The sequence below is a fragment of the Eschrichtius robustus genome, chromosome X (genome assembly GCF_028021215.1).
Source record: "Eschrichtius robustus isolate mEscRob2 chromosome X, mEscRob2.pri, whole genome shotgun sequence".
Classification (NCBI taxonomy): domain Eukaryota; kingdom Metazoa; phylum Chordata; class Mammalia; order Artiodactyla; family Eschrichtiidae; genus Eschrichtius; species Eschrichtius robustus.
Window position 1 is genome coordinate 58,853,439 of NC_090845.1, and position 24,746 is coordinate 58,878,184.

The 24,746-nt window shown below is 41.8% G+C and overlaps 1 protein-coding gene across 3 annotated transcripts in view; it reads left to right on the forward strand.

The window, feature by feature from the left end:
• The first annotated feature begins 4,242 nt into the window (after positions 1-4,242).
• The window catches only part of AR (androgen receptor), a 168,058-nt gene continuing 147,554 nt past the window's right edge, over positions 4,243-24,746 (forward strand). For all 3 annotated transcript variants that reach the window (XM_068532991.1, XM_068532992.1, XM_068532993.1), the window contains exon 1: positions 4,243-5,777. In XM_068532991.1, coding sequence (XP_068389092.1) covers positions 4,243-5,777 — 1,535 coding nt within the window. The remainder of the gene's footprint in view (positions 5,778-24,746) is intronic.

The window sequence follows — 24,746 nt, forward strand, 5'->3', positions numbered from 1 at the left end:
AGGCTATGCAAGTGTGGAGACAGGGGTTATATGGGAAATATCTGTGCCTTACCCTCAGTTTTGTTGTGACATTAAACTGTTCTAAATTTTTTTTTTAATTTTAAAAAGTCCCTTTAATTGCTCAATGCAGAACTGACTCCAGGAAAGTAAGAGTGGAAGGAGGAAGCCCATTTACAGTGGTCCAGGTGAGAAAGGACAGTGCTTTGAACTAGGTTGACAGTAGCAGAGATGAAGAGAAGTAGGCAGATTTGTGAGATATTTAGGAAATAAAGCCCACAGGACTTGGAGAATGTCCATCATTTTCCAAAGGTCAGCTCATCCTGGCTTCCCAGAGCAAGGAACTAGGGAAAATTTTTTTAACAAAGCCCCCTTGAAATTGCAGAGGAAGCCCATGGCAAAAACATACCCTCAACTCGAATGGTCCTGAGAAGACACTACTGATTACTTACGTGGTTGCTAAAAATTGCAAAGAAGAAAAAGAAAAAGAGAAAGAAAGATGGTACAAGCACATAATTTATGTAATAGTTTCCAACAGTGTCTCTTGATCTTCTTTAAAGCAATGGGAGAAAAATAAGATTTGAGATTGGGGATCAGAACTCAAAATTCAAAATAAAGTATAAGCTCCTGTTATGTTCACAGTAGTTAGTCTTCCCTGACAATAACATAAATGTAGACAGCACCACCTTTAAAAATAAAACATAACAAGATGATCCCTCAGATTTGTACAATGCTTTCCTGTTTATAATGTTGTTCCATACACATGATCTCCTTTAATTACCACATCAGCCTTTTAAGGGTACATATTATTGGCCAGAATTTTATAAGAAAATTTTGAAGACAATTTTGGTGCTGTGAAAGCAACATGAATTTTGGAATTCTTCAGACCTGGGTTTGAATGTCTGTTGGGATGCCATTTATTCAACGGGCAACTCTGAGGAATTATTTCTCACCTTATTTTTTTTCAGGCTTCTTTGCTTATAACTACCCTCCTCACCTCTGTCCATTGGATTTTTCACTATCACTGGTGAAAAATAGTGATATCCCTCCATACCCACCCTCTATGGAATGTAGATACCCACCCTCCATATCCACCTCCATACCTACCCTCTACGGAGTGTAGATAAGAAGAAAACTCACGTCAGTCACAGCACCCTAAATTGTCAGTGTTTGAAACACTGTCAGGTCCAGCTTCTATTTCCTCCCCTCCCCATTTCACAGAGCAAGAAACTGAAGCTTATGTAGAGGAAGAGATGCATTGTTAATCTGTAGACAAACTTCTGGCTTTGAGGCCTATGTTATTTCCATTTCACTTTCCTGCCAGCCCAACTTACTTAACTCCCTTTGAGGAACCCTTGTTAAAAGCTTTGGTGGAACTAAAGGTTTTGATGACTATTTAAATAACGTTTTCAAAGTATCTGTGCATTTCAATTACATATTCTTGTTTTCCATGACAATAAGGAATTGAGAATTAGCCCTGTTACAATTTGACATCTCTATGAATGACTGCTTCTTTACCATAAGGAGTATTTTGTGAGATTCTTTACCAACAAAGGGTGTATATCTGAGATATGTTCAGGCAGGGGTGAAGTCATTAAAATCCCAGAAGATAAGTTTTCACCTCCTCAGGTGAAAAGCTCCTCAGGCTTCTGGAAGTTTCATTTATAGCCCTTTTCTAAGTTCTCTTGACATTGATGAGCCTAGCTAAGATAGCAATGAGATGGAAGACTAGTTTAGGTTCTACTAAAGTGGAACATAGTACAAATTATGTCCTTGCTTCAATGTCTTCATCTGGAAAATAGAGCATATCATGCCCACTCTTCCCTGCCTTTAGTATTGTTACTTCCTTTGGTCATGGTAAGTAAATTCCCATTATGCTTGGCTGTGAACAAGATAAGATTCTGTAGAAACCTGTAAAAAGCAGAACAGGCCCACGTGGAAAAACTCCACTTGTCCTCTGGGACAGACAGTCCCTGCCCAGATCCAGAAGTCTAAGGAATTTAAAAGCTAGGGAGGCCCAGGGACCCTGCTGATGCCAAGGGACACCTCCTTCCCTATAGATCTACCCTTTCATTTTCTCTACTCTTCCATTCACAACTGCCTCTCCATCTTTACACAGGGAAGATGAGACCTCCTCCACAAAAGAACAGTTGCAATAGCCCACATGACCTTCCACTCCTGATTGTCTACTAAGAGGAAGAAAAGCAGTCCTATATAGGTTCCATTCCTTGAATACTGCAGTTTGCAAGCTTAAACTATGCAAAAGCAACTTGGAAAAGCAAGTGCCTGTATATAAGCAAATGTCTGCAAAACCCTGGACAAAATCAAGGTCTCTATGTACATGACAAGTGTTTCTGGAGTTTACGTGTTTGCCTGGTTTTCTGGGTGATTTTCCTTTGTACATCGGGATAGGTGAGAAGTGTGTGGTAAGAGGCCATTCCAGACAGGAAAAAGGGAAGAGAAGAGGATAGAGATTACCTTTGGTTCCCAGGCAGAGGGTTCCTAGAGCAACTGATACAGTGCCACGAGACCCAATCTAGCCCTATGGAGAAATCTGAAAGGTTTCAACAAGTATAGGCTGGCTTGGCCATAGCTTGTTCCTCAGTTTGTAGGAGACCCTCCCGTCTGCGCTTTTCGGTCTGCCTTCCCTGAACATAGTCCCTCGCTGAAGGAGATCTATTTCCTCTATACTTCTATTGCCCTTTCCCACTCCCTCCCCCCTCCCACAAGTGCACAGAGTCTGTTTTGAAATTGGACTTCAGAACCAAATCAGGCAAGTACAGGCCTCTGAGAGTTCGGTAGCCCTGTCGTCAAAATAAAGCTCCGGGTTAAAGCTTCAGCCCCGACGCTTAAAACCTGGTCCAGGAAAGCAGGAGGTAGTCGGGGAGCTGGGGTGCTCCTGGGCTAGAACAAGCCTCTCCTGCCCTCACCCACGCTGCGCCAGCACTTGTTTCTCCAAAGCCACCCGGCTTTAGTGGACGGTGAGGGGAGGGGAGAAAAGCAAAGGAGAGGGGAGGGAGAAAGGAGGTGGGAAGGCAAGGAGGCCGGCCCGGCGGGGGCGGGACCCGACTCGCAAACTGTTGCATTTGCTCTCCACCTCCCAGCGCCCCCTCCGAGATCCCGGGGAGCCAGCGTGCAGCGAGAGCCAGAGGGTCCGGAGCAAGCCTGGAGGCAGAGGAGGCGACGGAGGGAAAGCGATCGAGCCAGCTGCTTCAGTGTGGGACAGGAGCCGAAGGGACGCACCGCGTCAACCCCAGCCGGCTCTGGCGACAGCCAACGCCTCTTGCGGCGCGGCGGCTTCGAAGCCGCCGCCCCGGAGCTGCCTTTTCCTCTTCAGTGAAGTTTTTAAAAGCTGCTGGAGACTCGGAGGAAGCGAGGAAAGTGCCGGGTAGGACTGACGGCTGCCTTTGTCCTCCTCCCCTCCACCCCGCCCCCCCTCCAGGGTCTCCTGTCCTGCTGCTGCCTCCGCCTGCTCCTCTCAACCCCCTCAACCCCTCTGCAGTCAGCCCAGTGCAGCCAGCCCGAGTTTGCAGAGAGGTAACTCCCTTTGGCTGCGAGCGGGAGAGCTAGCTGCACGTTGCAAAGACGGTTCTGGGGTGCCAGGAGACCGGGGAGCCGCTTCAGCACTGCAGCCAGAATCTGGCTGGTTAGGCGGTAAGCAGGGCAGACCCCCAGATTCCTCTTACTCCCTCTCCACCTCCCCCTGCACGCGGCTTCCCCCTCCCACCAGTTTGTGGGGCCAGAGATCAAAGGATGAAAAGGCAGTCAGGACTTCAGTAGCCCCCCCCCCAAAAAAAAGAAAAAAGAAAGAAAGAAAACAACAACAACAATCAAAACCCCAACCAAACCCAAACAAACAAAACCCAATAGCAAAACCCAAAACAAAACAAAAAGAAAATAACCTGGTTCCTATTTGCACCTGCTTCAGTGGACACCAAATTCAGAAGGCAGAGGGTTTTCCTCCCCACCCCCCTTCAAGATTTGAGCATCTTTTGAATCTACCCTCCAAGTATTCAAGAGCAGATTGTGAGCCTACCAGGGAAGATCCTGTCCAGCGCGTGTTTCCTCTGCACGAGACTTTGAGGCTGTCAGAATTCTTTGGAGTTGTTACTCCCGCAAGTTTCCTTTTCCCGCAGGTGGGCAACTAGCTGCAGCAACTACGCATAGCAGCCTGTTGAACTCTTCTCAGCAAGAGAAGGGGAGCAAGATAAAGGAATTGGGTGGAAGATTCACCCAAGCTTAAGGATGGAGGTGCAGTTAGGTCTGGGGAGGGTCTACCCCCGGCCGCCGTCCAAGACCTACCGAGGAGCTTTCCAGAACCTGTTCCAGAGTGTACGCGAAGTGATCCAGAACCCGGGTCCCCGGCACCCTGAGGCCGCGAGCGCAGCACCTCCCGGCGCCCGTTTGCAGCAGCAGCAGGAGACCAGTCCCCAGCAGCAGCAGCAGCAACAGCAGCAGCAGCAGAGTGAGGATGGCTCTCCTCAAGTCCAGAGCAGAGGCCCCACAGGCTACCTGGCCCTGGAGGAGGAACAGCAGTCTTTACAACAGCAGTCAGCTCCCGAGGGCCCCCCGGAGAGCGGCTGCGTCCCAGAGCCGGGAGCTGCCTCGGCAGCCGGCAAGGGGCTGCAGCAGCCACCGCCAGCACCTCCGGACGAGGATGACTCAGCTGCCCCATCCACGTTGTCCCTGCTGGGCCCCACTTTCCCCGGCTTAAGCAGCTGCTCCACCGATCTTAAAGACATCCTGAGCGAGGCCGGCACCATGCAACTTCTTCAGCAGCAGCAGCAACAGCAGCAGCAGGAGGCGGTATCTGAAGGCAGCAGCAGCAGCGCGAGAGCGAGGGAGGCCACTGGGGCTCCCATCTCCTCCAAGGACAGTTACCTAGGGGGCAGTTCGACCATCTCGGACAGCGCCAAAGAGTTGTGTAAGGCAGTGTCGGTTTCCATGGGCTTGGGTGTGGAGGCATTGGAGCATCTGAGTCCTGGGGAACAGCTTCGGGGGGATTGCATGTACGCCCCGCTCCTGGGAGGTCCACCGGCTGTGCGTCCCACTCCTTGTGCCCCGTTGGCTGAATGCAAAGGTTCTCTGCTGGATGATGGCCCGAGCAAGGGCACCGAAGAGACTGCTGAGTATTCCCCTTTCAAGGCAGGTTACACCAAAGGGCTGGACAGTGAGAGCCTGGGCTGCTCTGGCAGCGGCGAAGCAGGGGGCTCCGGAACACTTGAGCTGCCATCCGCCCTGTCTCTGTACAAGTCTGGAGCACTGGACGAGGTAGCAGCTTATCAGAGTCGCGACTACTACAACTTTCCGCTAGCCCTGGCCGGGCCGCCGCCCCCTCTGCCGCCTCCCCATCCTCATGCCCGCATCAAGCTGGAGAACCCCCTGGACTATGGCAGCGCCTGGGCGGCCGCGGCGGCACAATGCCGCTATGGGGATCTGGAGAGCCTGCAAGGCGGGGGTGCAGCAGGACCGGGCTCAGGCTCACCCTCAGCTGCCGCCTCCTCTTCCTGGCACACTCTCTTCACAGCCGAAGAAGGCCAGCTCTATGGGCCCTGTGGCGGAGGCGGGGGCGGCAGCGCAGGCGAGGCAGGGGCTGTAGCCCCATACGGCTACACTCGGCCACCTCAGGGGCTGGCGGGCCAAGAAGGTGACTTTTCCCCACCCGATGTGTGGTATCCCGGCGGCGTGGTGAGCAGAGTGCCCTATCCAAGTCCCAGTTGTGTCAAAAGCGAAATGGGCCCCTGGATGGAGAGCTATTCTGGACCTTATGGGGACATGCGGTAAGTTTCTCCTCCTAAAAATGTCTTTAAGCCTAGAGGCAGTCCTCTCCTCCCCGCGCGAATGCTCTGTTCTTGGGCGAGCTGAACAAGCTTCCACAGAAAGGGCCGCCCTAAATCTGGAGCCTTTCCCTGGACTCCTGGCCTACCAAAGATTCGACCTTTGCGCTCTGAACCCCCACTGTGTGCTCCAGTCCCCACCGCTGTGAGCCCTGGGTGCTGGTGCAAGCCCTTCCAGATTCCTTGACAACCCCCGCCCCCCACCAGCCTCCAAAAATCTTCCCTGCCACTTGGTACTCCATGTCCCGCGGGTTCCAAATTTAAATCCAATTGCAAGGGCCATCTTCCGAAATAAAGCCCTTAAGCCCTCCACTACTTCTCCTTCTCCCTGCCCCCAAATCAGAGAACCTGGACAAGAAATATGGGCACTTTCTCCTCTAAAGGTCTGTTAGGGATTGCCCCCCGGCCTGTGGCTGGTCTTGGCAGGTTAGAGGCAAAATAACTGACCCAAGCTTTTCTCAACCCGCCTCCTCCAAAGAGATGAAATGGAGTATGGGATTACGGGGAGAAGGTGATCTCTGGGTTCTGAGGGCCGCTGTGTGAAGAAGGGGTGAAGTCCCTTTGCTGGCAACAAAGAGGACTTGCCCCACGGTTGGAGGTCAGGAGAGAGACTCCAACCAGGCAAGATTAGAGCAGGCAAAGGTAGGGGAAAGCCAAATGACCCCTTTCCTCGTAAACAATGGGCAGGATTTGCCCTCACAGGTTGACGATGTTGGAACTACATGGTAGTGTTGGTTTTCTCTTGTAAAGTGTTTATTTGCTCTGTGGATTACAACAGATCCACAGTTCCTACTTTGAGTTTGCATTAGCTCTATAAAGAGGAGAATGTTCTTTTAATGAACAATTTAACCAGACTTGAGTCTGACTTACAAAAGTGTTGGGAAAAAAGTTTAAAGGATTTCCTGCTATTCCAGTGTGCATAGAAATCTGCTTTTGTGAGATTAGGGTTTACAAAAGGAATAGGGCTTTTCAATATATTCCTTCATTTTAAGGACATACTTGCATTTTAAAACATTATATGTTACCTCTAACAAATTAAGTAATAACTGTTAGGGACCTATGAGCCTTAATCTTGCCCAAGAGTTTTCATTAGGACATGAGAAAAGTGGCGGTCAATTTCATCTTGCGTGTTAAAAATTCTTACTTACCACAATTGAGCACTTTGGAGACCACCTTAAAGATTTTTTTTCCCAGCAAACTAAGATATTAGTTTATCTCCGTGAGGGAGGGAATATTGACTGGGGAACTAACTCCTCAGATCTGCTGGGTGCTGATGTCCTCATGGATGCTGATGCCTTGTTCCGTGTTTCTGTAGCTATTTTCTTTACCTGTGACTTTTCAAAACTTGTTAGACTTAGCATCTTTGTTTGGAGACTTAAATCCAACAATTTGCTTCCTTTCACTGATGCTTCTGTTCTTGGAAGGTTGATAGCACAGTGTTAGAAAAGAAAGAGGAGGATAGGATTTCATAAAATATTTTCTGGGCTACTGAAGAAACAGCTTCTAACTAGGCTTTATATTTTTTAGGTTCTTAAGGTTTGGCTTACAGGATTTTCAAAGGCTTCATTTTTATTGTCAGTCTTTTCTAGTTAATTTGAAGTTTTTTTTTGTTTTTTTTAAATTTTTGCAATGTGGTTATACTGTGGGACAAAAGGTCTTCATTTTATAAGAACAGATTTACTTGCTAGAGTATATTTTTTTTTCCTATGGCGGTTGCTAGTCAGCGGAGCTCTCTTCTACTGTGAACTATTTTTTTTTTTTTTGGCGGGGTTGGGGGGAATGTATAAGGTGCTTCAGTGACCTGCCCAGTCACTGGAACTGTCCTGTCCCTCTTCTGTATGCCTCCCCCAACACCCAAGTAACTCAGTTAACAGGGAGGAGATGAATGATTCCACATATTTGTTAAGAGATGTGTGTGTGTGTTCGAAGACATAACCTGAAATTTTCAGAAAGTGGCTACAGAGAGCTTTTAAATAGTTCTTCCCATCAGGTGTGCAGTAAGCTAGGGGATTTTATCCCAGGTCTTCATGGAAAAACTTCTCTATTTCTAAAACCTGCATAAATTAATGACCTCAACTAGTGAGACATTAGCAGTACCCGAAGAAAGTACAAGATTATTTAATCTTTCCTGGTTTGTGATTGCTGCACTGGTTATAGGAATCTAGTGAAAGGGAAAACTGGCATTCCTGTCTTGTGTGTTGACAAAGAGTTTTCATTTCTAGGACAAAGAAAATCCTTGAATCAGGTTTTTTAAAATTTATCAATTTCATCAGAATTCAACCAATCCCAATCTAAAAGTTGGTATTTTCTTACTTTCTCTTTCTTTCCCTCACTCTGTAGGGGCACAGTTTGGTGAAAGGCAAGGAATTATTTTAAGCCAAAGCTAGAGCTTCCACCCTCTCTGTATTACATGCATTATATGCCAACTTTGAGTTAAAAATCTCAACATTCTAGAGACTTTCAATAATCTGTTGGATTACTCCCTTTTCCAATTGTGTGTGTGTGTTCATACACGTTATTTAATTGTAGGGTTTTTTTTTTAACTTAATAACTTCTGGAATAGCTCTGTGTTCTTATACATCTACAATATTTCTGCTGAGAGGAGAGAGGCCTAAGGTGGTCCTTTAATTTTTTTTTTTTACTTATTTTAGCATGTGGTATGAACGGAAGGAATAATAAAAAGTGATAGGGCTTGTGTGAAACCCTGATAATATTTTATGGAGCTGTCTTCCACTGCGATCAAATAAGACTACAACTTTGTTAATTGACCACTGTCTCACTTGACAGAAGTAGGGCCCTTTATATCCCAGCAAACAGCATAATAATATGACAAATATTTATTCTTGGGAGATGAGACCAAGGGGAGCCTGTTCAGGAACTAGAGTTGGGGTTTAAATAAATTATCCAGATGCAAAAAGAACATTTTAATTTTTCTCTTGATAATTTGTTCTGGTCTTCATAATAGGTAGTATTTTAGTAGTGCTTTGAAATCGGCAAATCCTGCCTTTCTCCATTAGTTATTTCAAAAGAAGTCACTTTATTAATTCCCCTTTCCATCTCCTCTCCTCTCCACAGTTATCAAGTGACTTTTTATGACTATCTTGCAAGGAGCAGTTTGTCTTTTTTGTAAATCTGAGTTTTGCTTTGGGAATGACGCTCTCTGTCCATAGGCCTTCAGGGTCAATATGTTGGAAAGAAACATCCTTTCTTCACGGTCAGCAAATAACTGGTGAGTTCTGTCTGGATACCAGTAATCAGAACCTGAGGACCAGATAGCCACACTGGGTGGTACCCCATTTGAAAATATGTGCACGATGTAGTGATAAAATTCTTCTCTTGGTTGTCCACAGAGTATCTCTCTCATCTTGGCCAAAGGTTAACATCAGTGAGAGACATTTTTGAAGAAGCTTGCAGCTTTCCTGTTGCAGGGTCACTTAAGGGTGCTTTCTTGCCAGTGCTAATTTTGCCTCATCAGATTTCCATTCCTTTTAGGCTGTAAACTTTGATATTAATATATTGAATTTGCTGGCACATTTCATTTTCTTTTTTAAATGTTTTACCTCCCTGTAGTAATTTTCTCATCTGGTATACATATATGTATTTAAAGCAAAAAATTCTTTGGTCTCCTGACTCTTACTTGTACTGTGGCTGCTCTTGGTGGGATTATGTGAGTTGGAGTTAGGGACATGGACAATTTTATTATTATTGTTATTTACGGTGATATCAAGGCTACCAGTTTCATTCAGAACTGTGCTAAGCAGAAAGCAGAATGCAGGCTGGTTGTGGTAAGCAAGGGGCTTATTTTATAACCAAACCTGAAATCATGATTCTGAAAAATAGAAAGCGAATAAAAATCAAGTTTTGTGAGGTTGGTTGGAGAGGGAAAAGGAAACCTCTCCCCACCCCCTACCTCCACCATTTTCTCTTTGTCCGCAGCTTCCTTAAGTGCTGCCTGTCCCCGATTTTCTTTCTTTCTACTCCTTTCATGCTTTTGACATTGAAATATAGACTTTTTTTTCTACTTTTCAGGATATTTTTTCTCATTACACCTGTGGCATGCTCCTAAAGAATTTTTTTTTAATCTGGAGAGTAACAGATCAGATCAACCTCAGCACCTTTCTTTTAAGACTAGATGACTTGAAGAGATTGCAAAATGAATAGCTGGGCTTTTTTTACCTTAAGGTTAGAGCCTGATTCAACAGTTGCTGAGGGAGCTGAACTAGATGGCTTGAGGACTTGGTGATTTAATGAAGTATTTTGCTGGCTGCTGTCTCTGTCTCTTTTTCTCTGTCTCTCTCTGTCTACTGGCTATTTTGGCAACGTTTTCTCAAAACCTGAGAATAACTGGACCCTCTTGCCTCTGAGACAGCTCTGTCTGGGTCAAACTTCTGCAGTGCTTTCACATGTAGTATCTGATCTATATGTGACGGTGCTTGCTAGAATTGTCTGGCTGGGTTAATATGGTGATGCTATATGTGAATTCATCATTTAAAAAAAAGAAAGGTATTGAAGAAATTATTCAACCTCAGAATTTGCCTGCCAGCATTACATCAAGTTCTGAGATGTTGAACTCAGAGTAAGTTATCCTCATCCTAGGCACAAAGTTGACCTTTTTTCCCTCGTTGCTTGTAAAGCTCCATACAGTTATCAGTACTGGTTGGCATTTGCCATATTGAAGAGAATTATGAAATCTCATATTTATATAGCACTCTTTTCAAAGAAAAGACCCAGCATCTTCCGGTTTATTCACTAGCACTCATGTAAGTTTGAGTAAGCCAGGAGGGTGCTTAGTGAACATCCCTTTGCTAGTTGAGGGAGTAGAAGTTGTTGCATTTTCTATAACATTTGTTTACCATAGGGAAAGCTCTCTAGAGTGGCACTTCCCAACTTTTTTTCTTGAACTTTCCCACCTGACAGATGATGTTTTAGATTTTTGCTCAGTAAGGGCTAATTTTAGTGACTGCTGCTGTGATTTATGCACATTTCCTTGCACACTCATGAGTGCTGCCATCCCTTCTCTCTTACACCAATTCCTGTTGCCAACCTACAGGGCAGAGCAGTGTTGAGAGTGGCTCATCTAGATAAGCTTATAGCTCTAAAGTGCTGGTTACTTGAGAATGCTGCCAATTTAGATCATGCAGTACCTGAGCTTTATTTTTTTTAATCAACAGCTTTATTGAGACGTAATTCACAATATATAATTCACCCATTTAAAGTATACGTACAAGTCAATGGTTTTTATTATATTCAGAGTTGGGCAACCATCACCACAATCAATTTTAGAACATTTTAACCACTTAGCAGTCAAACCCCACCCCAACCCTGAGCAACTATCAACCACCAGTCTACTTTCAGTCTCTATGGATTTGCTTGTTCTAACGTTTTATATAAATGGAGCCATGCAATACGTCACCTTTTGTGACTAGCTTCTTTCATGCAGAATAATATTTTCAATGTTCATCCATGTTGAAGCACATCTCAATACTTTCCATTTTATGGATGTACCTCACTTTATCTATCCATTCATCAGTTGATGGACATTAGAGTTGTTTCAACCTTTTGGTTATTATGAATAATACTGCTATGAACATTTTTGTACAAGAAGATTTTTTTTTTTATGAACATGTTTTTTAATTCTTTTGGGTACATACCTAGAAGTGGAGTTTCTGGGTCATATAGTAACTCTGTGTTTAGCCTTTTGAGGCACTCCCAAACTGTTTTTAAAAGTGGCTACACCATTTTACAATCTCACCAGCAATGTATGAGGGTCCGATTTCTCCACATCCTGCCAATACTTCTAATTGTCTTTTTAATTATAGACATCACAGTGGGTGTGAAGTGGTATCTCAAAGTGGTTTTGATTTGCATTTCTCTAATGACTAATAATATTAAGCATCTTTTTTTGTGCTTATTGACTGTTTGTATATCTTCTTTGCAAAAAGTCTTTGCTCATTTGTAATTAGATTATTTGTCTTATTGAGTTGTAAGAGTTTTAAAAAAATATATTCTAGATACAAATCCTATAAGAAATTACAATTTGTGAATATTTTATCACATACTCTGAGTTGTCTTTTCACTTTCTTGATGGTATTCATTGAAGAACGTGCTTTAAAAATTTTGAAGTCCAATGTACTTTTTGTATGTAGCTTGTGATCTTTGTATCATATCTAAGAAGGTTTTGCTTAATCCAAGGTCACAAAGATTTACACTTAGGTTTCCTTCTAAGAGTTTTATAGTTTTAGCTGTTAAATTTAGGTTTTTGATCAATTTTGAATTAATTTTTATGTAAATATCTAGTCACCACAGCACCATATGTTGATTCTTTCCCTATTTAACTGTCTCAGCACCCTTTGTGTAAAATCAGTTGACTGTAAATGTTTTTTTCTGGACTCTGGGCTATATTACAATACATTGATCCTATACCAATACCACAGTGTCTTAATTACTGTAGGTTTTTAGTAAGTTTTGAAATGAGGAAGTGTGAGTCCTCCAATTTTGTTCTTCTTTTTCAAGATTGTTTTTGACTATTGTGGGTCCTTTGAATTTCTGTATGCATTTTAGGATCAGCTTGTCAGTTTCTACAGAGAAGCCATTTGGGATTCTGATAGAGGCTGCATTGAATCTGTAGATCAATTTGGGGAGTGTTGTCATCTCCACATTAAGTGTTCTGATCCATGGCCATGGAATGTCTTTCCATTTATTTATGTCATTTTCACTTTTTTCAACGTTTTGTAGTTTTAAGAGTATAAATTTTGCACTTCTTTTGTTAAATTAGTTCCACAATATTTTAATTTTTGATGCTACTATAAATGGAATTTTCTTAATATCCTTTAAAATTGTTCATTGCCAGTGTATAGAAATATAACTGATTTTTGTATATTGACTTTGTATCCTGCAACCTCGGTGAAAGTACCTGAGTTTTGAACCCCTCTGGGACTTAAGAGGCAAAAGGTTTCTGCTGCTGTGTTGAAAGTTAAAGCATACTTTGTTTCATCCTGTATGAAGGCTGCATAAGGACACTGTTCTCAATTTTTCTCAACTGTGAATTAGAATTGGTAATGCCAGCCCCTTCCTGGATGAATATAAGAGTGTCTCTAAAATTTTCAGGTCTTCAGAGAACAGTAGAGAAGAAACATATTAATAAGGTTTATGCAGTCAGTAGTCCTCTTTTTAGTATTTGGATTTGGGAACTACTAGCAAGGGGATGAGGAATAATAATTTCTATGTACTAAACTAACATGAAGAGGTAACAGATGCAAACTAAGCCAAAGAAATCACTAGCTAGCTGTATTTGGCTTATGTTTAGGTTTGTGTAAGCAGCTGGAGTCATAATTTTATGTTTTTATATGTTGTCCTTTAGATAAGGTAAATGCCACCACTCCTTCTGGTGTGTATTTATTTGTAGATGAAGATGTGGTCCATTTACTCTCATATAATTTGGGCTTCTTTTCAGGGATGTACTCTATAACCATAAAAAAGAGATAAAATTTACCTATAAAGGGATTGAACTTTGGTCTTATTAACACTCTAGGCTAAGGGTCATATCTAATCAGCTATAGCTATTGTGTCCTGAAAATGGTAAGTGAACGGCAGGCCACTGAACCAAAGGTCCTCTTGTGACGTAGTTGTCTTTAGAGATGACCCTAATAAAGTGATTTTTAAAAAGTATTCATCAATCAACCACTTTTCATTAAACACCTGCTATATGCCCATCTGTGTACTAGACAGAGATCAGGGTAAAGGGAACACAATTCAGGGAGAATCTGGAGATCACTGCCTTCAAGGAGCTTATAGCTATTAAAACAAAAATAAAAACAAAACAGAATGGCAACACCATGATGCCAGTATGATGAGATGCTGGATTGTATGGTATGTATTTTTTAAATGCAGATATCCAAAAAAGAAATGGATCAACATAGGTGGAAGTGGTCAACAATGTTACCTGTGGCTGCTTTTTATCGTTATGGATGAGGTTGGGACATGATTTAACTCAAGCAATAGATTATAGGTCTTGATGAATATTTCAGATACCAGAAGGTAGTAATTCTGGAAAGACAATGAAGAGTGAACTCAAGTAAGGGGTTGGAATCTATTTCTCCTTTTTCAACAGTGCCACCCCAGTCAAGTTAGTTACTAGTTACTTTCTCATTTTTGTCTATATTGTTGCACTTGCTGGGAACATGTTTCCATGTCTTTGACTATACAAGTCTGCAATATATGAAGAATTAATTAAAATTGAGGGTGATTAATGGGTCTAAGTTTGGCGTGAGAGCCAATAAAGATGCCCAGTGTGGTGGTCAGATCAAGAATTATTATTCTGCTCTCAAGTTTTCCATTGATCATGGTGGCTTGCTTTAAGGTTCTGTATAAATGGGGTTTCAGGGTGTTGGTTAAGGGAGAGAAGCAAGGAGCACAAGTCAGACAATTCTGGGAGTAAGGGGAACATGAAAACTTTTTCTATAAGGCCTTTGCTGAATTAGATGATGTAGCTTTTTATGGGTTCTGTTTTGTGCAAATTGAGTGTGTTCCTTGCTTGTGGAAGTGTAGTCTTACTATCTGGCCGCTAGGGGGACTGCAAGTGTCCTGTGACAGGGTTTCCCTGGAAATAGTTGGCCTCCTTTGGTGGATTCAACATATCACAGGATAACTTGAGCCAGAACCACCTAGTACCAGACAATAAATAAGCTACAGTGGTACTTAGTATTTTATCTGGGATGTTCTTTTCCAAAGTGCAAAACATTTTTAGTAGCACTATTTGACTCCTTGACACCTTTTTCTGAATGTAGCGCAGGGAACAGTGACATTGGACATATTCCAGTAACACTTTACAGTTTACAGAGTTGTTTCATATTCCATTATTGCATTTCATCCGCATTTCTACCGTATACAAGTAGCCAGGTTTACTGTGTTTTAATACTCTCCATACTATTATAATACTGTCATTCCCATTGTAAATATTATGTTCAGAGAAGTTAAGTGATGTGTCTAAAGTCAAACAGCTTCAAGGTGACAGAGTTGGGATTTCAGCCCCACTCTTTGTTCCTCAAATCAAGTGTTCCTTTTTTATCACACAGGTCGCTCACCTCATAGATAGGAAATAGGAGAGTCAGAGAGGCAAAATAACCTTAACTAGTATCAATAGAAATTCATGAAGCTCTTAAGGCTTCTGGGTCTTTTATCCACTTACTGGACTGATGGATTGGCTTGTGTGGGCATTCAAATTGCCAACAGTCTTGCCATCCTACTTTATAGACTGCATTTATTCGACAAATACTTACTGAGCTTTTTATATATCAAATTCTATGCTAAACACCTATGACACAGCAATGAACAAGGCAGACAAAAATTCCTCCCTTCATGGAGTTTACATTTTAGTGAAAGGAGACATGTAGAATATATCTGATGCTGATAAATGTCATGAAGAATAATTTAGCAGAGTGTGGGGGATACGGATTGATAGTGGGAAGGACTATTTTATATCTGTTGGTCAGAGAAGCCCTTACTGAGAAGGTAATATTTGAGCAGAGACCTGAAGGAAACTAGGAAGTGAGCCATAGGGATATCTGGAGTTAGAATATTCCAGATACAGACAACCGCAAGTAGAAAGGACCTGAGGCAGGAGCATACTTTGTATGATGGACAATAGCAGAGAGGCCTGTATGGCAGTTTAAGTAAATGGAGAGTGATAAGAGATGAGATCAGAGTTAATAAGGGACATCTCAGGTCTTCCTTAGGACTTTGGTTTTTACTCCGATATGGGGAGTCATTGGAAGATTTTGAATAGAGGAGTAACATGATCTGACTGATATTTTAACAGATTATCTTCTGCAGAACATCCACCACTCTTTGATATTTTATACATTTGTTTGTTTACTGATTGTCTGTGTGGAGAAAACACTGTAAGAGCAAGGGAAAAGCAAGGAAATGAGGCTACTGCAGTGATCCAGGTAAGAGATGATGGTGGTTTAGACCGGGGTTATTGGTAGAGGAGATGAGAAGTAGCTGGATTCTTGATGTGTCTTCATGGTAGATCCTACAGCATTTACTGACAGATTAGATACTCGTTGTGAGAAAAAGAGAGATGTCAAGGCTGATTGCCAAATTTTTGATCTGAGCAATTTGAAAAATGTGATTACCATTTACTGAGATGATGAATATTGTAGGTAAATCCGGTATGTGTGTGTGGGTGGGTAGGAATCAAGAGTTTGATTTTTGATGTATAAAGTTTGAGTTATTTGGTGAACATCCTGTTGGCTTCTTCTCAGTTTTCATGCAGTGCCCTTAGCTTTCTGCTTTTCAAGGAGGTTAAAACCTTAGAGACCACCTAGATCTTTGGTGCCCTCTCACTTCTCCTCTTTTGCTTTATAGAGGCCTAGAGAGGAGTGGAGTCTTGTCTAGTGAGAAACAACAAGCTGGCAACATAACTAGAGCACAAACTCAGTTCTCCTGGATTCCAGCTTGGTGCTTCTTAGCATTATTCTGAGACCTCATTTTGGGGGTGGTGTGAGTTTCTTCTTCTTGCCCAAACCTTAAACCAGGTAATTAAACTAAATAATGAATAAAAACCTAGAACACCATGCAAAGTGGCTGCTGCCTTCAATTGAACCAAAATATTGTTATGTTTTTACTGAACCACACACCAAAATAATTTATCCATGAAAAACACAGTAAGCAGACTTTTAAAGACCACTGAGCTTTGATCTAAGCTGAAACTTACAGAGATCTGGAACATAAATGGCCTGAGATTGTAGGATATTAGAGTCTATGGAAGGTGGGAAACCATCTTGTCCAGTTTGGTCATTTTATGAATGAGGTGCCTGAGGCAGAGAGATGGAAAGGAATTTGAACAAAGTCACACAGAAAGCTAGTTTCTTTTAGTCAGAGCCTATTCTGAGGGTTAGCTGTCTGTTGCTCCTTTGGACAATTCTATGTTGGAAAAGTGATTCCCCACTCAGAACAAAGAATTATAATAGCAGTAATAATGATAGCACTTACTATGTGCCAAATTTTGGTGCCTTACATGGGTTAACTAATTTAATTCTCACAAAAACCTTGGTAAATAGTCCCAGAGAGGTTAAGTGACTTGCCCAAAGGTCACACAGCTAGGAAGTAATAGAAGTCTGGCTTGTAACTGCGAGGTTCTAACCACTGCTTAGTACCAACAGCTTCTCAGATTAGCTAGTCATTCACCTCTACTATCCCAAAAGACTGGTGACTAGGGTGACCTCATTAAGCACTGACCCTATATAGTCCGCTGATCCTCACAGAATACCTGAGTTCCTGGTAAAGTGGAGGTGGAGGGACATAAAGGGGGTGGTGGGAAGAAGTTGATCATTTACAATAGGGATTGGAAAGCAGAACTACAGAAATTGTTGAAAAAGGCCTGGAGATTCCAAGGTGGTTGAAAATCTCAAAGCCCACTACAAACCTGGGCAATGCAGTGCCTGTTTAAATAGGAGAGAAACCAAGGTAAGAAAAATAAAATAGCTGATTTCTTCAAGTCAGGAACTCTTTCATGTGTTTTACATGTGTTAATTCATTTAATTCTCAAAATAACTCCCTGAGGTAAGTACGATTATCATTCCCATGTTACCGGTGAGTGAATAGGAACAGAACAATTAAGTAACGTGCCCAAGGTTATAGAACAAGTAAGTGAAAGAGACTATATTAGAATCTAGGTAGCTCTGCTCCTCAACTTATATTATTTTCCACTACATTTAGGGAAAGGAGTGCTATTCATATTATAGAATTTTTTTAATGCAAAAACGTGCCTGAGCTTCAAACATTGAGCAACTCTTATCCTTAAAATACACCAGCTTCTTTTAAGGACTCTTAGGAGGAAAAGTACTTATCCAAGGGCACATGGTGAGTAATTAGTAGAACCAGAGTCTGAACTCGAGACTCCAGACTGCCAAACCTCTTTGCATTTTATCACTCTGTTTCCATTCTCACACTGACTTGTCTCCCTTTATTCCTCCTTCTGTATCGCCCTGCCTCTCACTTTTTTAAAATTAACTTTATGCATCAGCAAGATTGGACAGAGAATGGGGAGAATGATCAGAATCCATGTCCCACCAGGCATTGTCAAAAGGAACAAAAATGTCAGGAAAAAATGTCAGCATATGGGATTTGCCCTAAGTAAGAAGGGGAACTTCCCAATATGAGAAAAGGCTACCTCTGTTCTTCTAGCCCAAATTGGTTCTGCAGGATTCCATAGGAAGTCATGAATATGATTGTCAGATGACTTTTTTGTTATTGTGGAAATGGAAGAAGGCCACTATGAAAGTCTGCTTCTCTCCAGATATTTTTTAAGGAAGGTGCAATCTTCCCACTCATATAAGTGACAACTACTTAGGAATTTCTTTTGAAAATTGGCAGTACATAAGAGAAAGCATCTTTCCAAAAGTGTCATATTGGTCCACTTCTCTGAAGCATTGTCCAACCTCTGACTAGATGATGAGGTCGCATAAACTGAGAGTTGGGAGTAAGATGGAAACTCCTTTGATGTTTGGGTGCAGAAAGGATTCCAAAACATGTTTCGAGCCTGTTTACTTTACCTACCCCTCCTTCCCTTTCATCTTTGTTTAAAAATACAAAGGTTAGCAAGTGTGTAGTCTGTTGGAGTTTCCAGTTGTTCATTTGAAAAATCTGTTTGATCAGGCGTTTAAATAAAAAGGACCAAATTATACTGAGATATTTCAGTCACCAACTACCTAATAATAAACCAAAAACCTTAACCATACTCATATTTTTGTATGTCATTTTCTTTGGACACCTGCTAAGCCTTGCTGAGGTGCTACATTGACTCAAAATGTGCCATCATCAGAGATGACCCCACAGTGTGTGGGAAAAGCTGCACTGGAGGCTTTGGGAATTAAGGTAGTGAAACGATGTGTTGTTGTTTACCAAAGCCTTCTCCGTCATTCCCTCTCCCTGAGTTCCAGTCTTCATCACCTCTTGCCTGGATTAGTGCAGTGACCTCATGCCTGCTCTCCCTAGTCCTCTGTGCTGCTCTCTGATTCATATTGTATTCATCCTACCAGATTAACTTTCCCAAGGGTCAGTTACAATATTGTTAGTGTCTTCCTTTAAACATCTATTAGTCTATAAGCTCCTTGAGGGTTAGAACTCTGTTTAATTTATCTCTGTATTCTCAATGCTTAGCACAGAAGAAGCCTTGCTGAGCAGTTGTGTAATGCATGTTTGAAATTGCAGCTCCTCTCCATTTGCTTATAGGTTAAAATACAAATTCTTTAAGTCTGGTGTTCAAAGCTTTTCATTATCTGTATTACTTTTCCAGCCTCAAGTCCTATAATTCCCCTACAGAAATCTTTAACTCCAGCCACATGGATCTGTCACCTTAAACCGTTGTCACTCCTTTTTTCTTTGAACTTGTTGTTTTTCCTATTATTACTTTGGCCTTGAAGGCTATCCCAATTTTAATACTATATTTTTCTAACCTTAGCTCAAATATAGTCTCATATGAGATGAAATTTCTCATCCCCTAATCCATTGAGAAAGTTATCTCTGTGACATGATATGGTTGAAAGAATGTAGGCTTCAGTTTTCTTCATCTGTATACTAGTGCTCGAAATCTCTAGATTATAAGACTTTTGCAAGGAGATGATCAGATGACGTGATACTTGATGGATGTCAGGTATAAGTCAAGAGTTAGTGCTTAATATCTTTTAGATTCAGCCCTTTTTTCCTTCTCCATTGATATATACTTAGTTATTAAATTATAATTATTTATATGCTTATCTTATATATCTTTTTAAATTGTACTCTCTTTTAGGGCAAAGGTTGTTTCATGGATATATTTGTGTAAATTATACAAAACACATAGCTTAGCGTTTGGCTTATAGTAGGTATTCCATAAATATTTATTTATTCAGTGAATCTGAGCCAATCGTATTAAGTGCCAAAAACAAATAATGGATTATAAGTTCAATTAATAGAAATATGGGATTCAGAATAAAGGAAGTGAATTCTGGTCAGACCATATTTACAATGTGGTGTTCAACCCCATTTTTCATGAGGCATCTCCTCTTGTAAAGCATGGAGAAGCTGAGATGCTGAGTTGGGTATGGGAAGGGAGGTAGGGAGCAATGGACATAAATATTGTCTCAATATATCTGAAGGGCTGTCATGGAATAAAGGAGTTAGATATTTTCTGCAGTACCCCAAAGGGCAAAACCAATGAGGATAGATTGCAGTTCAGTAAAAGGAAGACATTTTCTCATAGTGGATTCACCCTATATTGGAAGTTTCCAACAAGGACCAAATGAGTTTTGGGGTGTGTGTGTGTGTGTGTGTGTGTGTGTGTGTTTATCAAATTAGTTGCTAACATTTCATGTAAAAATTCAGATTTCCAGTTTGGGAAATGAAGATCTGGAATTATTGGGACTACATTCCTGCGTGACAATAACCAGCTGGAGGTGAGAAGCAAGTGCTCCTCTAGATGTAGCATGTACTTTCCAGTTTATCCAGACACGAACAACCTGCTTTATTCATTTAAGTTACTTGCTTGACTGTTCTAGGCATTTGAATTTGCCATCCCTGTCAGATCAGGGACCTGGGCAAATCTTGACAGCCTTCCTTACCCCAAGGGCTTTTCCTCCTCATCTAGGAGGGACTAAAGAAAAGTACAAGGGATGCTGCAATCAGATCTGACTTGGCTTTCAGTTCTGGCACAGCCATTTACCAACTGTATGACCTTGGGTGAGTAACTTAACCTCTCTGAACGTCAACTCCTTCATCTGTGTAACACTGTCCTCACAGCATTACTGTGAAAACTAAATAAAACAACTAGATAAAGGGCATGCCACTTAGTAGATGATGAAATACTAGTTCCCTTCTTCTTATTCATGGCACCCTTTATGTCCATTGGGAGTATCACATAAGTAGTAAAATAACCCTCATTGAAGGCATTCAAGAAGAAGCTGGACTTGTTGGAGACCATGTATACAGGGAAGAGGTTTCAACTCATAGTAGGTGATTTCCATAGTCACTTTCTAACAATTTAAAAGCCTATCAATAACTCCAAAATGCCCATCTGGATGATTTTAGACATACATCGCAGAGTTAGGGACTTTTAATAAACAACAGATAGGATGAGGGCTCTTGGGGAAAAAGTTGGGGTCAGGGCTAAAATATAATGTGTTGACATTCAGGAATAGGCTTTGGCACCTGACAGATTTTAGTTTAAATCCTGAGTATGACAATTACCCACTGTGTGTTCTGGGCCACTTAATCTTATTTTCAGTTTCCTCATTTATATAATGAAGATGTTAATACTTCTCTCATTGGGTTCTTGTGAGGATAAGTGAGATAATGAATGTAAAAAATCTTGACCAGTGCCTGGCCTAGAATAAAAGCTTGATAAATGGTTCTCCTCCTCTTCCTCCTCCTCATTATTATTATTATTAGACCAGACCAGGAGAACTTGGGAAAACGCATGGCTAGACTCTGACTGAAGTACATGAGCCTTTCCTCAGGCCACTGCTGTCCCTTCCTCCCCTCCACAAAACTCTGTCTCCAAAATGCTTTGGCCGGAATGTAAGTGTGAGGTCATTGCAGATAACGGGAGCGTGATTTGCTTTGGTAATGCAAGTTATTCAGTTACTTCCCTCAGCCCAGCTGAAATCTTTTACTAGTTGATGCTTGTTTCAAAGTGCAAGACTGAGCTGGTCTGAGAAGACAGGGAGAGTGAGAAGACCCCTCCTCTCAGCTAGAGGTCATGGTCCTCCACAGGGAACAGAATGACCCAGTGCAAAGTCTGGGCCCTTGGTGAGTTTGGGGCCCCTACATTTAAACAAGTCACTCCATTGCATACATCGGTCCCCTTCCCCCACAGAATCACTGGGCAGGAATTTCCTTGACTCCTTCCATGGCCTGGAACCATCCCCCTTCTCATTCTTGTGCTCTACACAGCTGGCAAACAGCAGACAGCAGAACGAAAACAAGAATCTTAGCATAGAGAGAGCTTCATAGCAATGCTGAATTTGCTTGGGAACCTCATGTTAGCAAAGGACCTTCCTGACTGCCTCTCAACACCCCAAACAGATTAAAACAGTTTTTTTTTTTACTGTGTCTCAGAGCAGCTCCTTGCCTGGGTATATTTAAAGATCTGCTGAGTCACTGAAGAGCAGGCTGGCATATCACAGGAGGCAAGGACTATACCCTAATCTATGGGGGAGTAAATTGAGATGTGAAATCTATCTGACTTCCTCCAATGGGGACAGGAAAGGTGACCCACTTATAGCCCCCATGACTCTAGAGAGCATCTATTAAGACTTCTTATTCTATCACTTTTGGTTTCCTTCTTAGTTTATAAAAGAGTAAAGATGAGAGGGAGGCAGCACTTGTACCAGTGGGTCAGCTGTCTGAAATTGTATTGCTTCTTTCTGCTATAGGTAGCTGAAAGTAATATATATCTATCACAGGTAGTATAATTCTTTATACTTTTTCCACCACTGCAGTTCTGAATATATTAGTGGAGAAAATGGCAGTTAGCAAGTGGTTCATTGTAGGTAAAGGTTGGGCTTTTCTCCTATAAACCTGGTTTCATCCTGTAAAGCCCTGAGCTTCTCCTTGGTCCTGGCCTCTTTGAACCCTGTTCCACAGACTCCAAGCCCCTTTCTCTTTCAAGGCAACTGCTCTCCTCTTTGTCCATTGCTGTCTCCCTTCATCTACTTTTGCCATTTCTACTTATTCAGTCTGTATCCCATGACTTACATAGCCTCCCCCCTCTTTCTATCATGCCATCTCCCTCCCATCAGAATCTTCCTCACAGCCCTTCAGTTTGCTGGGCATAGGAGCCAGAGTGGATCCAAAAGGGATGCTTCTTGAATGACTTTAAAAGGTTGGTATTAAGATTTTTTATCAGTGGCAACAATAACTTGTTCAGACAGCCATATCCAGGACCTAGAAGAAATCAGATAAGCCAAAATTTGCTTGAAACTGGCAGGAGACCTAGGCCTCTGCCTTCCTCCCCACCACCTTCTTTTATTGAGGTATAATTTATTTATAATATATGTCAATTTCAGGTGTACAACATAATGATTCTATATTTGTATATCCTTTCCCTTTTGCATTCAGTTTTAGATGGTTTTCAGAGGATATGGTGGCTGGCTTTGTTATAGCCAATTGATATGTGAAATGGTAGAGGACTGGAAAATGGGAGTGGAGCCATTGGACATGTTTGAGACTAAATGATTCAAATTCCTGGGAAGTATAAAGTGCTTGCAAGTGCACCAGGTACTTTCAGGCACATTGTCTTATTTCCTTCTCAAAACCAACTTGGAGGTAGGCACAACATGGATCAAAATCCTCTTTTCACAGATGAAGAAACTGAGGCTGGAGGCAATTGAGGGACATTCCATGGTAATTTAGACAATAAGTGGAAGAACCAGGACTTGGACCATGTATTTCTGGTTGTAAGCCTTATTTTTTTTCAAGCTCACTGTACAGATTTGCTTTTTTTAATAAACATTTTTAACCCTTAACTTATTATTATTATTATTTTTAATTTTTATTTATTTATTTATTTATTTTTGCTGTGTTGGGTCTTCGTTTCTGTGCGAGGGCTTTCTCTAGTTGCGGCGAGCGGGGGCCACTCCTCATCGCGGTGCGCGGGCCTCTCAACATCGCGGCCTCTCCTGCCGCGGAGCACAGGCTCCAGACGCGCAGGCTCAGTAGCTGTGGTTCACAGGCCCAGCCGCTCCGTGGCATGTGGGATCTTCCCAGACCAGGGCTCGAACCCGTGTCCCCTGCATTGGCAGGCAGACTCTGAACCACTGCACCACCAGGGAAGCCCCAGATTTACTTTTGAATAAATGAATGAATGAGTATACATTTGATTTGGGAACATTATTTTCAACTTTGAGTTAAAGATTTGCTCCATCCTTTGTGGATCATCATTTTAATTATCAGCAATATCAGTCTGGTCAAATGATAAACATTTCATTCATTAATTCACTAATTCATTCTTTTATTCATTAATACATTTCCTGAGTGCCAACTTTGTAACTGACCCTGTGCTGGATTCTGAGGATGAAAAGAGAAATAAGACATCATCTCAGGTCTCAAAGATCTCAGAGACTGGGGACTGACATCTCAATAGTAAACATAAGAACAGATGCTTATGAAATACCGTTACCAAAATTTTAAGTCATATCCCTCTCGCATAGTGAGTATGGTCCTCCTAAAAATGGGGATGTATTTTATTTTGGGTATATGAACATGAAGTTTTAATGACTAACTGCTTTTTAATCTAATCCTATCTTCCTAAGAACAAAAGTGAAAGTTTCAGTGTGTGTGTGTGTGTATGTGTGTGTGCGCGCTGTGGGTTGGGTGTGTGATGATAGATGGGAGCTAGGGGATTGCCAAGTAGGAGCTATGGGGGCAGGTTAAGTTGTCCTAGTGGGTTCCAACCCAGTGTGTATCTATTATATAGAGGATCAGGGTGACAAGGATTGTTGTATAAGAGCTGATCTTAGACTTTTTCCAAGTAACCAGTCAGCAGAACTAGAGCATCACTATTTCACTTGCTTTGAAAACATGACACTTAAGGCTCTTTCTTAGTGTGGGTAAACTAATTATGATCATATATTACACATTTTGAGCATCTCCCTCTCAGTGCTAGGTGTATATCAAGGTATTTTCTTGTTTAATCTTTAATCTGATCCTAGACGGTTAATGACTTGTTCAAGGTCATACAGGGAGTAATTTAGTGGATTTGGGATTTGAATTTCGGTTTTCAGCTTTTTGTCCTCTGGCCTCACTGCTGTTTTCACTATTCCACATGACTTCAGCTTTATTTTTCATAGAGACCATTAAATCTATTCTCCATTAGCCAAAGCTTCTTGCCTCCCTTCAACATTGTTCTTCTCTAGAATGTTCTTAAGAAAT